Source organism: Lineus longissimus, chromosome 10 (genome assembly GCF_910592395.1).
Source record: "Lineus longissimus chromosome 10, tnLinLong1.2, whole genome shotgun sequence".
NCBI lineage: Eukaryota > Metazoa > Nemertea > Pilidiophora > Heteronemertea > Lineidae > Lineus > Lineus longissimus.
In genome coordinates, this window is record NC_088317.1 from 10,016,878 (window position 1) to 10,036,205 (window position 19,328).

Genomic DNA, 19,328 nt, shown 5'->3' on the forward strand with positions numbered 1-19,328 from the left:
ACGATAATATTCGGCAATGTATCAAGCCCCTTTGCCCTTGCCATTACGCTACAAAAGCATCTCGCCGCCCATGCTGATTCTCCTGTGGCTAAAGATATGCAAAAATAAACTGTATGTGGACAATCTCTTAACTGGAGTGGACACTGATGAAGAAGGATTAGCATACTATCATGAATCACGTGGATTGTTAAATGCCGCCGCCATGCATCTCCGTCAATGGGGCTCAAACTCAGAAAAGCTTACCAACCAGATTCAAGCAGACGGATTACAAACTAAGTCAAATGACGTCGGAGTCCTCGGTCTCAAATGGGCCACCAAATCGGATAAACTGTTCATTGCAAAAAAGGAGTTACCATTGCCACAGGCACTTACAAAGCGGATCGCAACTTCACTAACCGCTTCCGTTTTCGACCCACTGGGGTTAATAGCACCAATGACTGTTCCCGCCAAAGCATTTGTAAATAAACTCTGGAAGCAAAATAGCAATTGGGATGAAAACTTGTCATCACAGGACCAAGAACAATGGATAAAGATAGCCGAAAACCTCAGACAGGTGAATGATGTGAAACTACCACGTTGGCTAGGTGCCAACACCAAAAAACCACTTGAAATCATTATATTCTGTGACGCATGTCCAACCACCGCACTTGGATGCGTCGCCTACGCTAAACAGGATACCACTATCGCGCTGTTAGGATCCAAAAACAAAGTCATATCCAGCAAAAACGCACACCAAACAGTACCAAAACTTGAACTGATGGCCATGGTGATGGGAGTTGAATTCGGCGACACCCTGCGTAAAATCTACGCAAAGGACTACCCAGCGATTGAAATTACCTACACCACAGACTCTGAAATCGCCCTCTACTGGTTGAAGTCAGGAAAGAAACTCAAACCCTTCGTACAGAATCGTGTAAACATCATCCGGGAGAAATCCAACCCCAACTCATGGTATCACGTGGCAACAGATGAAAATTCCGCCGATATCCTGTCCCGAGGTGCTACACATGAAGAATTACAGAGATCGTCATGGATCACAGGACCTAAATGGTTAACCCAGCCAAGGCATACATGGCCCCTCAAGAATATACAGGACAAACCTGAAATCGCGATAACCCTTGCCGCAGGAGTAGAAATGGCAAATGTTTTTCAACCAGCCAGTCAAAACATAAACATGAGCAATGTCATAGATATCAACAGGTTTAGCTCATTGCAGAAACTTCTCCGAGTCACCGCGCTTGTGACACGCGCCTTCAGGTCAGGACCAATCAACCGTAGCATGCTTACTGCAGAGGATGTAAACAAAGCCGAGAAATTATGGATATCACATATCCAAACCACAGCATATGCAGACGTACTGACCTACTTCCAATGCCTCCACTCCGGGAGGGCTACCAGGTTTCCTAAACGCCCAGCCATCATTAACCAGCTCGGACTATTCATAGATAAATCGAACATTATCCGCTGCGGGGGGAGAATCTCCGCCGCTGATGTGGCACCGGACCGCAAATATCCGATTCTACTGCCCCACCGATCCTACCTGACAACATTGGTCATTCAAAACGCTCATCATACCATGGTTCACTATGGTGTTGGCTCAACCATGGCACACCTTCGTAACAAATACTGGATTACGTCCATGCGGGCGTCAGTGAAGAAAGTCATTGGACGCTGCGTCATCTGCAAGAAAGTAGCAGGCCGGCCATACCTCACACCCGTCGCACCACCACTACCAGAATTTCGAATAAACGATCTAACCGCCTTCAAATCTACAGCAGTGGACTTTACATCGCATCTCTACGTGCGAGTCAATAACACCACTCAGAAAGTGTATGTCTGCCTCTTCACTTGTTGCACGACACGCGGTGTACACTTAGAAATCACTCCTGATCTTACAGTGGAATCTTTCATCAGATCTTTCAGACGATTCACGTCAACACATTCCACACCAAGCCTCATATATTGCGACAATGCTAAAACTTTCACAGGAGCCGATGCAGAACTCAAACGCTTATACAACATTGTTAGCAGTGACCGCTTCAAAAATCACCTCACCGACAAAGGAATATATTTCAAATATGCGCCTGTACAAGCAAGTTGGTTCGCCGGTGTTCACGAGAGACTAATTGGTGTAACCAAATTAGCACTCAAGAAAACTCTAAACAAATCACTAGTCTCGATTGACGAATTCCAGACCCTGATTAAGGAAATCCAGGCTACCATAAACAACAGACCACTTACATATCTATCAGCGGATCCGAAGGAACTGAAGGCCATCACGCCAAATAACCTCATCTACGGACATGATGTCACATTGTTGCCAAATGAAGACATGCAGAATGAATCTATAGGCGTTTTTACACGGTGCGGGTTCAAGCCGGATCGAGACTAGTTCAGGTACCAGCCGGTTTATTTTCCCTCGTGTAAAAGCGAACCTACCGTCCTGAACCCTCCTGGTCCGAGGCGGGTTCCGATCGCCGGTCTCGGGTCGGTGCAGGCCGGTGTAGGCCGGTGGAGGAGGGTTTATTTATGCGTGTAAAAGCGAACCGGCTCCGAGCCGGTTTGCACACGGTACTCGCGTGACGTCATTCGCGGGAATAGCTGCCGTGTTCCTGGCATGAAATTTTCCGCGGAAAGAAACTGCTGTGAAATCTTCAATTTATCGAGAGCAAGAGCTTTCTTTCCATACAAATGCTGTGTACAAAGCAAAAACTCTGCATCTCACCGGCGCCATCGTAAACCATTTTGTATTATTTGTTGTTGTGATATTTTCGTAGCTCCACCGCCAGCAGGATTGATCAGCGCCACCAATTGACGATGTTAGTGACGAACCGGCCTGGAGCCGGATCGAGGCCAGATCGTCGAACCGTCCCCGTGTAAAAGCGAAATGAACCGTCCTGAACCAAACACGCCTCGCGCAACTTTAATTGGAATGCAGGTGCATTGTTTGTTTAGATTACATTTAGTACCGTTAGGGTAAATTGAGGATTCATTGTTGACAACCTGTCACTCGGGACTGGCCCACTTTATGCACGCGTATTTCCGGAAACTTGAGGTCAAGTGACCGGCTCACTGGATGTAAACACAACTTAGATCTCGCTCGGCCGGGAGTGTCAGATATTGCATATGGTACCACCCAGAGCTTCGTTGCCAGAATCTACATCTGTTTTAGATTAACCCGGGGCCACGGGTAGCGCTAGATTAGGACTTTCTCACGTTCGCAGTTTGCTTTGATGTCTGTAATATGCCACATTTGTGGGAAAATAAAGATATGATGATTCAGTTGTTAGTATGAAACCATCGTGTTTAGTTCGCCATCAGATCTGCGATCGCTGCAACTCCCATTTAGTAAATGTGTAGGAATCATCTTGCCATTTATGACAAAATTCGTCATGTAAACTGATGAATATTATAGAAAGCCAAGGTATGAAAATCAACTTTAAGAAATATCTATGTAATGAGATCATAGAACATTTTTATGTGTCACTGGTACAAACTGTGAAGTTGAATTTCCAACCTTTTTAATCTGATTGGCTAGTAACTTTATGATGCTGCAATGTAAACACTGAGCACATGGCTAATAATAACCAGTCATCTTTCTGATCACCTGTTCATGAAATGATTTTGGGCTTGCGTTCACAAACGATGAATTTTCATATTAATCCAAGCTGAATTTCATAATCCATGTAAGCACAGACTTACGTCCATAATATCAGTAAAGATGCCACACTAAAATGTTGTTGGATTTTCCTCCAAAGACATCAAAATACCAGGCTAAACAATGGGAACCTACAGGTTTTCCTACTCCTACAACAAACAGTTAGTGTACTGGTTGTTGTCATGAAACACTCGTCAGGTTTACTGGCCATATGGGTCTGTCCAAGCTGGGGGTGATTTCTTTCATTTTAGTTGAATTTTTGATATTCAAGTATGTGGAACCTGCTACCCCAGGCTGCTACCTTACCCCTTTGGGCCTATATGGTTGTTCCCATATCTCATGCTGAAATGCCTGGTACCAAGTGAAACAACAAGGAAGAGAATAAATAGCACTGATAAAGAACCCTGGCAACTGACCCCTCGCATATTTCTTTGTTTCTTGAAAAGTAAGAATTAGCTTGGGTCTTGTAAGACAATTATGTAAGAAGATGGGATTACAACTTCAGGGCTATTCAAGAGCTGTTGCGTTTACTGGACAAACCACACTGCCCAAATGCACAAGTTCTCAATAAATACTGTAGCCATGTGAAAGTTTGGTGGGCTAGCATGTCAGATACTCATCAACTAGCCAATAATAAGGTCAGGTCAGATACCACATGCTGTGTTTATAGAACAGCCTCCAGATTGCCACTAGCGCTGCGCAAAATTTATCAGTCGACAACCAGATCCCGCCAGAGATCCTGGCTTGAGATAATATTGTTGTATAAAAAGTACGTGTACTATATTCTTGCAAAGTGATAGTAGTGTTGTAATAAAGTCAGTTTTTCTCAGTTTTTCTTATCTACATGTAAGTTGTGAAACCGTTTCATTCAATCTTGATTAATATAAAACATCATGGTGCTACCATGCCGACTAACCGGCGGCTCATATCGTTCCTAGACTTCTCCTTACAGGAGCGGGAGACCGACGCACAACGACATGATTCGGCATGTTCATCTCTATACTATCAGAAGTGAATGTGGAACGTTTTACGTTGAAAAAACAAAAGGAAGTAGAAACCATAGTTACTGTGATCTTTGCTTAGGCCAGACAAAAATAATTCTGTGTTTCCGGTTACATAGGCTTGATTGTACTGGTGGGCCAGAGGTGACTACAGTGCACCAGTGCTTTTAAATATGCTACGGCTCTCGCTACGATCGATCGAGTATCAAAAACCTGAATCTCAGGATGGTCATGGTGCGAATTTACATTTTGGTGCCAGATGCATTATAAAAATGCTAGCTGAACATAACCTTAATAGCTGGCGTTTCTCCATGAAAGGAATATTTTCGTACACAAATGATGCATGTCATTAAAAGCATGGAATTTTGGCGTCTCACAAAAGCATTTGGAAAAATAATCACATTTTTACAACCAGAGGCTCGAGCTTGGTTTATATGTTTTCGAGTGCGTAGACGCTTATTTTGTTTTGCAATTTCCCTAGATGTTTTGAAAGGGGTGATAATGGAATGCATATCGAGAAATAATCATCGTAAGCATGCAGCAGCCGTCCAAGCAAAAACTACACATCGTAGGCGTGGCACCCTTAACTGGTTTAGTAATGTAACTTGGCAATTTGGATGCACAAGATTCGAAATGTAGTTGTCTGTTCCATCGGATGGCCTTATAGGATGGTCCATCACTGGACATCAGGGAGGTCTACCCTCAGGAGCAGACAAGAGAAAGGAAGGTCGAAAGATTTTGAAGCAAAGATACCAGCCATAGGTAGCCTTATAGGAGTGTCTCCTTTTCTGGTGAAAACGAACCTCAGACTAGGCTATGGCGCAAGATTTTTAAAGACCTATTCGTCAGTCCTGTTCGTTGCACCAGCAAAGAGGGACCTCAGGGAGGCTGACCACGTTTGGCAAGTAACCTTGCATCAAATTGACTAAACAATTAATTTCATCAATTTGAGTGCTTAACATTTTGGCAGATTCTCTGGTTAATTTGGTGCATCTTTGCTTGACCGGCTGTTAAACCTGTTTTGTTGGCTGATGGGAAAATGATTTAAGTTGGTCCCTATCTGGGGAGTGTTTTTTTAAAGAGCTCTTCATCTTTTCTCTCTCAAACTAAAAAACTCTACAGATGGAGAGCATATTTTGTTGCTGTAATTCTCGAAACATTGGAGTGGTTGTGAAATTACTCACTGTTAAACAGTATACAACAAGTCGCATTTGTCATGTAACCTAAGAATTATTCAAAGATTAAGGTTTTTGCTCGATTGCTTTGGAAATACATTTACCAATGTGTTGAATACGTTGAAAAAAATCGAATAACTCAACGATGCAGCGAGGTCTGAAACGAACTTAGGTAATTCCTATTAAAAAGAATCTACTCACCGATGGATTTATCGATATACTTCTTTTCAAACCCTGGAGGGTCATCTTCACTTTCTGTTGGCGTATTTCCCTCCTCACTTCGAGATGCCCGCGTTGATCGCCTCATAATACTGAGCCCGGACCTAATGTCTGAAGAGGAAAAAAGTAGATTGTCAAGCATGTATGAGTAAAGAGCTTTACAAAAATCGAACAGTGTGCTTAAAAGTGACAGTAGCAAATCGTAATATGAACTATATTATGCCGGTGTTCACGTTTTTCACAGCATCTATGTAAAGACACAGAACTCGAAGGATTCTTCAAAAGTAATATTTTGGGTTTAATAAGTACGTTCAACGGGCAGAGCGCGATTACAAACTTGTCCTGGGCATTCATCGAAAGAGTGTAGGCCTACGTGCACATACACCCGAGCGTAATAAAGTGGAATGCTCATTCATTCAGGAGATCATTGCAGGACTTTTCCGCCATATCTTTCAAGTACGATATCACTTCCACGCCGTTTCATATACCACCTTCAATTTGACAGGAAGAGAAAGAGGAAGAGAAAGCGCCAGTTAGCCAACCCCATGCTAGTTACTTACCAAAAGAAATTTCGCAAGTCTTCTTCCTCTGGAGTCCAAAATCGTTGTGAGGACAAAGCTGTTAATCCCGCGTAAATAGTCCTGAAGTCCGCCAAACACAGTATCTAGACTGCCTCTGGTTGGCTACATTTTGCCGCCAAAATAGTTTTGTAGTAATAGTTCAGTACGGGGTAACTGCCCGGAATGTGGAGACAAACCAATCCTCTGGTTCCCACAACCTTGCTGGCCTCTCATTGTCGCAATATCTGTTATGGGGAAAAGGCGTCCCCACTATTGATGATAAGAGTCGAACGTCCCCACGCCCCGGTGTATAAAATGCTTCAGGTCCTAAATCCTTCAATTCCTCATAAATAACGACCCAGACTATAGGTCTGTTAATAAAGTGCAAAAATTATAAGCAGCTGACAAGTTATCATCATGCTCGTTCAAAATCTACATCTACAATCTAAAGAAGATGAGGTAATAAAAGGTGACTTTGTTCTGTGATTCAATACTTGTACCACGGCGAAAAATCCGAACGAGAGTTCGGGGTCCTCAAACCGCACAAACATGTCACTACAGTAGAACCCCGCATGAAGACCATCTGTAACAAAACATTCTTAATGCTTTTCCAAATCACACAGTCACGTATATCTATTAAACCGGACTCAAAAACGAGACCACTTCGTGCACTAAAATTGCCACTAGTCTGTGTCCTATTATGCATGTTAGGTGGTATCAGAACCGGGGCTGGCCTATACCCGGCTATCTGAATGTGATTATCAGAACAAAATGTGGTGTGACGTGGACGCACCTTTCACAACATTAGCGATTGAACATCGGCAAAAAGGTGGAAAGGGAACTTAACCCCTTCGGCCAGTATCACCAACCGCCCACGTTCAGGAGTCGACCCTAGTGTCTATTTTCCTCATAACTCGCTCATAATGGTCATATGAGCACGGGACTAATAGAAAATGTAATTGTCTAGACGAAGTGAAGTCATTTTGGCGCGTGTACCATGTAATGTACGGACCGTGGCGACTCTTTAGTTCATTTGGCAAACAGTCAGCTGCCGAATGACACAGCTCGTCCAGACGTGCATCAAGTAGCAAGAAAGTTTTTTTAGCAGCTACATCGATCCCGACACTTGAATTGCGCCTGGAATTACCACAGGTCTAATGTCATGGCCCCGGGTCAAGGCGCCACCGCCACGTGTCGAAAGTTGCACATTTGAAATTTACCTGGGCACGAACCGAGCGCCTTATGAACATGTGACAGCTCGTGAGAGGTAGCTGGTCATCGTGACCGAAATCCGGTCCATGCGGCACGCCTAAAACGCTAGGCGTCATCGAGATGTCGATATTTGACAGCCCCTTTCGCAAACCTGGCTAAAGAGAGGGCCATTTCCAGTCCTGGACAGTGCTGAAAGGGTTAAGGTCAATGTTATTTACATTCTACACAAGTAAAGGTTTTGGAATCTGTAAAACCGCCCACTGATGAAATGGACCTAGATATTTCGATGGTGACGACACCCAAATGAACTCAGTTTACTGCTCATTTAATTCATCGGCCTTGCAAGGAATACATGTGGGATTGGTCTAAAGTGCTATCAGCGCCGAAAGTAGGCCTATTAATAGCTGATAGTATCACGATATCGGCAAATAACTACAATTGAATAAAATGTTGGTTCATGCAAATATGCCAAGGGCTTGTAATAGTGTTCAGCATCCAGACTGAGTTTAATGGAAACCAACTAAAGCAAACTTATGAAAAGGTGCCTTCTAACGTTGCTACCGGTACATGAAAAAAGCACTGGGTTGATGATCCAAACTGGTTTGTTTAGAAAAGCTACACATCCAGCATGTCAATTTTAATCACCTGCATGTACTTTTAGGGTCACGAAGGTCAGAAACTGGAAAAGAAATTTGCCATGTTAACTGTTTTAGCTTTATAAAGTTGATTTTATATGATCATGCGGCTTAATTTGTAAACGTTATGGAAAACACGGAAAGGCCAATATTTGATAATCACCACCGCCGACTATTATAGGCTGGCTTATTCATTGCCATGCCAGCCAAATAAAGTTTTACATTTGATTTTGCAATGTACCGGTATCATGTCATGAGTATGTGTCTTTGGCGATTTGACGACCGATGCGACTGTTGCTCACATGAGATAGGCTTCCGTCAAAGAAAGCTGGTATCTTTTTAGAGGAAGTCGATATGCATGCAGCACCAATGGAGGCATGATAAAGTTACACGAATTCGACAAACAGGGAGGGATCTCTCCAATCTGAAAGTATTGAAATGATTTAATACGCTTGCACCAGGATTATCACCAGGCAGTCAATCTCAGTCCACTAACTGTGCTGCTTAAAATATTAGTACTTTGAAGACCAACAGTTTTACCATCAAAATCATATAATGCGTGTAGTCCTCCAAGATTCGAGAGAGTAACAAAATACTGGCTAAGAGAGGCGAAGACGGTGTATATATACCCACGCAATTCTCCAGAGGTCAAGTGCATTATCCAATGTCAAGAGCTACTTTCTGCAGTATGGGCAATTAAAATAGTTTGTTTTGAAATAAAGTCCTGACTCTGGAACATGAGATATGTTCTGCTGCAAATGGAAATTTCTGCAATGTGTAGGCCTAAAGTCAAGAGAAAATGATACAAGCGCATACTGATAGGTTGACGAGCGCCTGCATAAAAGGCCTATAATTCCAACCGGCTTAACAGAGTCTACACAGTATTCTTTTTGCTGATAGTTTAGCTTCGAATTAATGAATTTCTGCCTATTTCTTAAAATCTCAATGACACTTGAGATGAACTGCTGTCTATCTCTCAATCTTCATGACTGCTGTATTTATTATATTGAATTCAAACTACCGCTACAAATCATTTTAATAGTAGTATTATTTTAAAGCCCGCGTTAGCGATAACGTAAAAAGCACTTCAAGAAGGTACACTCTGGCAAGAACAGAAATGGCAGAAGGATCGCATTTTCCTTACCCACGTATCTTTGCTGGTACCGCTATGATTGTTGACCCTTGCTTTCAAGCCAGTATTTGAAGGTGAAAGTGCAATGCGCTAGACATAGACATTCATTTGACTTATAAGATGATCGGCTACATTCCACAGGCCTGTGTTAGATCTATGCTTTCGTACAATTGCTCTTTACTGTGATAATTTACAAGAGTAGGCTTTGAAATTGACTGTGAACTGATGAGCAAGGTCACACGGCACAGATCCAGATCTGGAAAGGGAAAAAATACCTATGTGACCGTAGCTTTAGAAAGCAGTGGATGGCGATACATTGACAGTCCTCGCGATAAAAAAGGAATTTTTTTGAAAATCCACTGGGGGTTCGAGAAATATCTACTGAACGCCTTCTCCTGCCAAAAGGTATGCTCAATGTTTGCTGATTTAGTTGCACCCAAAGTTAGTATTCAAAAATGTGTAAAACATGAGCTTGTTGTAACACCCTCCGAAATGCATGCTGACATTATTGTATGCTACCGATGTTAAGTATAGGCATTGAACGTGAAAAAAACTATTCCACACATGTCGCTAATCAAGGCGAGACCCACTTTTCTGTGCAATTCTGGCATGTTTTTCTATGTCTGCGCGTGGTAAAATCATATCGTGTGTCTTAACGCTCTCAATGCGGTAATGTAAAACGATATGTCATAAGGCCTAGTGATGACCTGCTGTTTAGGCCAACTGTGACAGGGTGTCGTAGGTTCACAACTCTCAGTGTGACAGCCATGCACATGTACATGTAAGCCTACTTGAATTATGTTTGCAGTTCTTAGGGGCTGGAGCACTGAAGTGCACTTAGTTGGGCACTCGAGAGTTTTCCAGTTATCACAACGTAGGTCCTGGAAGGAGTAAAAATTTAATCGGCGGGTACGCCTAGAATGTTGCAACCTATTATAATTGTTAAAGGAAAGGAAAAATAAACTGTCGATTTTATGACCCACCGCCCCCCCCCCCGGAAATAGTTCCTAAATTCCAGTTTTAACAGAACCCCGGCCGTTTAAAATATATATGGGCCTGGCTGCTCAAACAGCATTAGAGTTGATGCCAACGTTAGTGCTAACGCTGGCTTTACACTTTCTCTTATTGGAGAGATGGTATATATTAATTGAAATGTTATCAAATTCCAGATAACTGTTTTAGATGTGACATAATTTTTTCCAAATCGGTGATATTCAACTGCTACATAAGTGAGATTTTAAAGCTAGCGTTGGCGTTAACTCTCACCCTGATTGAGCAACCGGGCCCAGGAACGAAAGAGTAGGCCTACTGGGAAGAGGCACAGACATCATACTTTGTCAGTCAGGCTGAATAATTACCATAGAAAAAGAAGAAAAAAATTCGCAACTATGTAATCAGGCACAACTACACCAATATTGATGCAAGTAGGCATAGAATATTGCATACACGCATGCATGGGTCTGAGACACAAGCCTGCTGGTCAATGTCAAGTGTGGCCATGCCTGATCGGTTGCATGCATTGCCCCTCGCTCGTATTGGTTGCTTGACAATTTTGGGAGGCGAGAGGAAAATTGTCCCCTAAGAGGCCTGTCCAAAGTAACGTCACAGCCAAATCGAACTAAAAACAACAAAACTATACAAACTATACTGTCCAAACGTAATAGCTAAGTCGCCCATGAGCTAGGATGACGGTGTTTACAGGAATTATCCTATGTGAGCGCTGTCCAGACGTCACAGCCAAGTCGTATTGGGGAAACATTGTCCTCTATGCTATGCTAATTTAATTGTCACAGCCAAATTATCTAGAGACCTCGAAGCCGATTTAAAAGCTGAAGGGGCCCCCCCCCCCCCCCCCCCCCCCTGGAAAAAGTGTCCGGGCCTATTGTATTCTGACAGATTAAGGCATATGATATAATATATAGTTCTATTGAGGAGGCGATGACCGTCAATTGCACAGCGCATAATATAGAATCCTTTCTTCTCGGACATTTTATTCTAGTTCATTTTAAACATCTACACCGATGAATAGGGAAAAAATGTCCTCCATGATGTCTGTTCAAACATCATAGCCATGTCATCCAGAGACTCTGATGACGGTGTACAGGGGAAACACTGTCCTCTATGAGCTCTGTCCACAAACGTAACAGCCAGGTCATCCAGAGACTCGGATGACGGTGCACAGGGGAACCATATCCTATACGAGGCCTGTCCAACGTCACAGCCAAGTCGGCCGCCCAGAGGATGACGGTGTTTAGGGGAATAGTCCTCCATGCACTCTTAGAAATAAAGGTTTTTCAGCTCTTGAAAAACCTTTAATGGTTTTTCAGCCAACACAAATATGGACCCCGTAGAGGTTTTTCAAGGAAGTAAAAAAACCCTTAAAGGTTTTTAACGATCTCAAAAACCATTTAGGGTTTTTCATTTTACCAAAAAACCTCTACGGGGTCCATATTTGTGTTGGCCAAAAACCCTTAAATGGTTTTTCAGAAGCTCAAAAACCTTTATTTTTAAGAGTGTGCGGCATCCGAATATCATAGCCAATTAGACATCTAGCGATACGGATTTCGGTGTAGAGGGGAAACATTGTCTTTTATGAATCATGTATGTCAAAAGGTCACAGCTTCGTCATCCAGAGACTTGGACGAGAGTGTATAAAGGAAATATATATTAAATATAAAAAAGGCCGGTTTAAAGTCACAGCCACGATGACGGTGTTTACGCAATGAGGTCTGTCCAAACGTCACAGCCAAGTCAACAAGAGACATGGATACAGTTTATGCGGGAAACATAGTCCTCTATGAGGTTTGTCCAAACGCCACAATGCCAATATAAGTCATTCCGCAGAGACTTGGAGGACGGTGCATAGGGGAAACATGAGTTCTGTCAAATTAACGCCATCAAGAGACTTGGACGAGGGTGTATGAGGAGAAATATGATATTCTATGTGAGGCCGGTCCAAACGTCACAGCTAAGTCGCCCAGGAGCTAGGATGACGTCACTAGTCCAAACGTCACAGCCACGTCATTCGGCAGAGAAATGAATGACTGTTTATAAGGGAAATATTGTCCTCTATGAAGTCATTCTAAACGTCACAGCCTTGCAAGTCCTTCTGCAGCGAGACATGAATGACTGTATCAAGGGGAAACATTGTTCTCTATGAGATCAGTCCAAACGTCACAGCCAAGTCATTGCTGAGACATGAATGACTACATTATTATTTGTCCTCTATGAGGTCTGTCCAAACGTCAAAGCCAATATGCATGGGAGAATTGTCATCTTTGAGGTCAGTCCAAACGTCACAACCAAGTCATTCTGCAAAGACATAAATGACTGTATCAAGGGGAAACATTGTCCTCTATGAGATCAGTCCAAACGTCACAACCAAGTCAATGCTGAGACATAATGACTGCGTATAAAGGGGAAACATTGTCCTCTATGAGATCAGTCAAAACGTCACAACCAAGTCAATGCTGAGACATAATGACTGTGTATAGGGGAAACATTGTCCTCTATGAGATCAGTCAAAACGTCACAACCAAGTCATTGCTGATACATAAATGACTGTGTATAGGGGAAACATTGTCCTCTATGAGGTCAGTCAAACGTCACAACCAAGTCATTGCTGAGACATAATGACTGTAGGGGAAATATTGTCCTCTATGAGGTCCAAACGTCACAACCAAGCCATTATGCAGAGACATAAATGACTGCGTATAGGGGAAACGTTGTCCTCTATGAGATCAGTCCAAACGTCAAGTCATTGCTGACACATAAATGACTGCGTATAGGGGAACATTGTCCTCTATGAGATATCAGTCAAAACGTCACAACCAAGTCAATGCTGAGACATAATGACAGTGTATAGGGGAAACTTTGTCCTCCATGAGGTCAGTTCAAACGCACAACCAAGTCATTCTGCAGAGACATAGTGTATAGGGGAAACATTGTCCTCTACGAGGTCAGTCCAAACGTCACAACCAAGTCATTCTGCAGAGACATAAATGACTGTACGTGTATAGGGGAAACATCTCTGTAAAACGTTGCATATAGAAATCAAATATCATAGATCATAGTCTCCTCGGTTAAGTACAACAGCATCCAAAGTTTTCCCATCAATGAGGTTGACTGAATTTTTTCAGGATTTGAGATAGCCCACCTTCAATTATTGTCCTCGATGACGTCTGTCTAAATGCTAAGCGCTATAGCATGACGGGGGGCATCCTGAGGAAATCAGGGGTTGTAATGTTCGCTTCTCCGGCCATGCACGGTGGGCCGGAGAAGCGAACATTAACCCCTGATTTCCTCAGGATGGACGGGGGGGGGAGCTTTGTGGTCGTGCTCTGAGGTCTAGGCCAAGAGCTGAGCACAATGATCAAAGGCACATTGCTGTGTTGCATCATGGAGGTATATAACCTCCATGGTTGCATGTGCCATGTGTAATGTCATATATACATATACATATACATATATTACTGCAAATAGGCTTTTTAGCAGGTTTTTTCTTCTTAACTTTTTCTGCTGATTGCGGGAGTGCGGTGGGGTGGAAGCGAGGGTTTAGGATTGGTTTTGGGTCCAGGCTAAATGACTCAGATTTGTAGTGGGCATCTATCTGGTTTTTAAATATATTTAGAGACTCTGCGTTAACAATATGGTTTGGTAGGCTGTTCCATGGGTCAATGACTCGGTTTGAGAAAAAATACTTTCGTGTATCCATCCTGGCTCTAGGTTTGTGGAGTTTAAAAGAATGCCCTCTGGTCAGGTGTTTATCATCAGCTGGTCTGAGTAGTTTTTCTCCTTCAATATTATAAAATCCATGTGAGATTTTATACGCCTCTATCAAATCTCCTCGTAACCTTCTATATGCAAGACTAGGTAAACCTACGAGCTTTAATCTCTCTTCGTAGCTTTTGTCCCTCATACCTGGAATCATCTTTGTAGCACGTCTTTGTACATTTTCCAGCACTGTTACGTCTTTCTTCAAATGGGGCGACCAAATCACGTTTGCATATTCTAGGTGAGGTCTCACCAGGCTTTTAAATAGGATGGCAAACATCTTCGAATCCAGGTATTCGAAAGATCTCCTGATCATGCCTACCACTTTGGTGGCTGTATTTGCCACAGTTTCTACATGCTTGCTGAAGCTTAGTCTGTTATCGAAGGTGACTCCTAAATCTTTTTCAATGTCAGTTTCTTTAATTTCATTTCTTATACCATTTTTTGTCAGGAAGTATTCTTTATGATTGTTATTTCGCCCATAATGCATTCGTTTGCATTTATCAGTGTTGAAACCTAATTGCCATTTAAGTGACCAGTAATCTAGGCTGATCAAATCCCTTTGCAATCCTATACTATCTGCAGGGCTTCGAATCCTTGCAATGATCTTGGCATCATCTGCAAACATTTCAGAAAAGTTCTCGACACACTCCGGTAAGTCATTTACATAGTAGACAAACAATGTTGGGCCCAGAACACTGCCTTGGGGGACTCCACTCCTAACTGATGTCCATGCCGATGCAGATCCATTTACCATGACTCTTTGCTTTCTGTCAGTAATGAAGTCACAGACCCAATCATAATTCTTGCCTTTTATTCCATAATTTCTCAGCTTGACTTTCAATCGCTCATGGGGTACTGAATCGAAAGCCTTTGAAAAATCTAGGTAGATTACGTCTACAGGATGTCCTTTGTCAAGGATTTCGGTTATTCTATCCATTGATTCAAGTAACTGTGTAATGCAAGATCTTCCCTTTTGAAAGCCATGTTGAGATTTGGATACAGCAGCTCTTAGATGGTCGTTTAACCTGGTCCTTACAAAATCCTCCATGATTTTGCATATTATTGATGTTAGGCTTATCGGCCTATAATTTCCGCAGTCAGACTTACTTCCTTTTTTATGTAAGGCTGTGATCTGTGCCTTCTTCCAATCGGACGGCAGTTTTCCTTCATTCAATGACTTATTTAAAAGTAAACTTAGCGGTATTGCCAGTTCATTACTAAGTTCCTTTAGAACCCTCGGATGGATGCCATCTGGTCCAGGTGATTTAGATACCTTGAGTTCTTCAAGCTTTTTCCGTACCTCTGCTGGAGTTATGAAAAGTTCTAGATTTATATCATTAGGGTCCATGGGCTCTAGATCAGGGGGCGGTATATTGCTTTTATCCTCAATGGTGAAAACACTGGTGAAGAAATCATTTAAAACCTCTGCCTTTTCATGATCATTTTCAGTTTGGTTTCCATCTCTGTTCGTCAGATTTGGTATTCCGCACTTTGTCTTCATTTTTGATCTGGCATATTGATAGAAAGCTTTTGGGTTTCTTTTAGCATTTTCTGCAATTTCCCTTTCATGATTCTTTTTTGCCTTTCTGACCTCCCACTTCACCTGGTTCCTTAGCCTAGCATACATATCATAGTCTTTACCCTCCTTAGTTTCTAGATACCTCTTATAGGCTTCCCTTTTCTTTTTAACCTTAGCTAGGGCTTTAGGGTTTAACCACAATGGTTTTCGTCTGGCTGTTGGGTTGTGTCGTCTTAGTGGCACATACTTCTTTGTCGTCTCCAGTATTTTGTCTTTTATGAAGGTCCAAGTATCTTTAGTATCCAGGTTACTGATATGTTTATCCCATTCTATGTCCGCATGCTCTCTCCTCATACTGTCAAAGTCTGCCTTGGTGAAAGCAGATTTCATGCACTCTGAGTGGTCCCCTGGGACATAACATCTGTATAAAAAGTTAATGCAAGAATGGTGGCTTTTTCCTAATGGTGGAAGCATATGGATTTCATTTATCATGTCCTGTTCGTTTGTGAAGACTAAGTCCAATACATTTGGTCGGTTTTCACCTCTATGATGAGTAGGTTTCGTTACATGCTGAAACCAGAAACAGTCTCTAATGGTTTCTAGGAAGCGGCTTGCTGGATGGTTTGGGCTTGCATTTGACATTATATTTGTCCAGTCGATCTCAGGATGGTTTGTATCTCCCATTACTAGATAATGACTATATTTACGATTGCTAGCTGAGCGAAGCGCATTTCTCTGTTTTTCATTAGCTAATTCTGTAGAATTTGGAGATCTGTATAGACATCCGACTAGTAAGGTGTCATTATCACGCAATTTTATCTCAAGCCATACACTCTCATCAAATTTCTCCTCTAGATTCACTTCCACCGTTGAGATGAAGTTTCGTACATAAATGCCAACTCCTCTGTGGGGACCTGTAACATTTCCTAAGTTTGAGTAAAAGGTGAAACCATTTATATTGAACTCCGACGCCTGTACAACATATCGTGAATTTTTTGGTATTAATTCGGTCACACTGATTATGTCTGCATCAGTACTTTCTATTAACAGTTCAAGTTCCGGCCTTTTATTGACTAGACTATCTGCATTTAATGAGAGGCATTTGAATCCAAATTTTGAACGTGCATCTAAATTAACTTCTGAAGTAGGTGCTGAAAATAAATTATAACTGCGTGTATGTACATTGTCTCTGAAAATTTGTGCATTTTCTACCTCCTCTCCTCTTCTTTCTCCTTGGCTCTCATCATTTCGTAGTATGCCTTGGCTTCCTTCTGTTGTAATGGGGTCTGGTTCTTCTTCATGAAGATCTTCCTCATCACTGGGTTTTGGTGATCCTTGAGGGCACCACTTGCCCTGAGTATACGGTTTTTTGCCTTACTGTCCTTTATTTCTACTATCATTTTCTTTGGATAGTCTTCGGTTTTTCTGCCAGTTCTCCTGATTTTACCAAATGTTACCTCGTTTTGATCAATGGCATCACAGATTTGTTTGAACTTCTCTCGGTCTTCTTCAATTCTGAGTTCAGTCTCCTCCTGCTCGCTCTCCGGGACGTTAAATACCACTATACTGTCCTCTCTCTGGCTTCGGAGTTGAATCTCACGTGCACTTTTGGAAACCAGTGCATCTTGTGCATCTTTGTCAAGGGTTGAACTACTTGGCATTTCCGCTATCTGTAGTTTAACTTCATCTTTAATTTTATGAGGTATTTCATTTACTTGTTCTCGAATGATAGTGAGGCTGTGTTCTAACACACTTTGTCTCTTTTCTAGTTTAGAGTAAGCCTGGAGAAGTTTACCGGCTGATTTATTGCATTTATGACAGTACCAGTGAATACTACTTTCCTCATTTGATTTTTCCTTTAGAAAGGCATAATTCTCTACAGATACATTTTCACAAATGGCATGGTGCCAAAATTCACACAGTTCACACTGAAGTGCATCTTGCTCTTCTTCCACTTTGTTCTTACAAGAGCCACAGTTTACGTGCTCACTTTCAATTACAGATTCATCATTGCCAGATTTTGAGCTTTCCTTATCTTGTAGGTGATGGAAGATCTTGATCCTCTACGCTGACCTTGTATACCACCACTGGCACTGGCCATGGTAGGGAACCGTATTGCAGTACATGCTTTGCATAGAAATTGGTCCCCTTGGGCATATGATACCCCTTTGGTTGCTTTACAGTCTTGGCACTTTGGTGGCATTTTATATTCTAGCTTTGCAATGAACACAAACAGCAGTCAAGCAGCAGCAAAAAAGCCAGGAGCGATTGTAAGCAGCATGCATACAGTAGATTATATAGTCACTACCTTACCTCAATTCCTATAAGGCTTCTTAGGCCAGTCAAATTAGCAAGTTGACCCACCACAAATTGCAAAAGAAATGATTCCACCTGTATTCATTCAGGAATGACCCCCTAAACACCATACTAAAAATCTCAATGAATCCAAATAGGGGAAGGGGATCAAATATGCTAATTTATGCTAATTAGTAGCCAAATATAGGGAAACAATGACTTTTGTCCAAAATCATCCAAATTAGTCAATCAAGGTGTCTAATCATATGTTTTCGGTATCAAGGAAATCAATGAAACCATTCTTGACGAGAAAAAATATGTTGCATCGTGGGTAATATGATAATTGGTCACCAATTTTTGTCGATTTTCGACGAAATCTTGATATTAGTAATTTTCGTCAAAAATTCTCATTTTGTGACCATTTAAGAGTCTACCCCAATGGACTTAGAGGCAATGAAACTTAGGAAATATGGTTTTAAAACAATAAAAGGCATTGCATCATGTGAAATATGCCAATTACCCACCGCAAGTGCTGATTGAAATGGATACTTTTCTAGTCATTTAGTCATCGTCATCATCATTGTCAATGTCACTGTCATTCATTACAATAAGTTCAATGTTTGTGCAACTGGTAGCCTCGCAGTGGCAGCAGGCAGAAGAACATAGAAGGCCATGCCTCAGACGTGTGCATCTAAGTGTGTATGGAGTCATTCCTGTTCTTACTTTCAATCAGCCCCTCTTCTGGAAGGCTACGCTCATCAAAGCATCAGAACGGGTTACAAGCTGTGTCAAATCTCTTGTGCTGAGATTAGGTGGATTTTATTTGCAAATGAGCTTCCTTGGCAGTATGGCCTATCTGATGGCAGGCTCAGGTTTGCAGGAATTGTTGGAAACAGTGTACGCTGCCAATAGTGTGAAGCACATCCAAACAGGCAAGGCGGTTTCAAGGGCAATTCGAGGACACTTATTGTTGTACGGGGCTTTACAAACTAAGCTAGTTACAAATGCCTTCAATCTACCCTTGCCAGCTTGTGCAGATGATAGTGAGGAGCAGAAGAATGGAATTCAAATAGATCCTGATGAAACACAGACACCGCATGAAGACACCAATCTCAATGATTTAGAAGGTACTGCGTAACTTCTCGA

General features: G+C 42.1%; 2 protein-coding genes across 2 annotated transcripts; one reads left to right on the forward strand and one right to left on the reverse strand.

Annotated features, from left to right (window-relative positions):
* Positions 1-16: 16 nt before the first annotated feature.
* Positions 17-2,392, forward strand: LOC135494301 (uncharacterized). The gene has a single exon (XM_064782214.1). The coding sequence runs from the start codon at positions 17-19 to the stop codon at positions 2,390-2,392; it is 2,376 nt and encodes a 791-aa protein (XP_064638284.1).
* A 3,635-nt stretch (positions 2,393-6,027) lies between these two features.
* On the reverse strand, positions 6,028-17,548 carry LOC135494302 (uncharacterized). Its single transcript, XM_064782215.1, has 3 exons — positions 17,100-17,548; positions 15,476-16,308; positions 6,028-6,164 (listed from the first exon to the last, which is right to left on the reverse strand). The coding sequence occupies exons 1-3, from the start codon at positions 17,546-17,548 to the stop codon at positions 6,028-6,030; spliced, it is 1,419 nt and encodes a 472-aa protein (XP_064638285.1).
* Between the last annotated feature and the right edge of the window lie 1,780 nt (positions 17,549-19,328).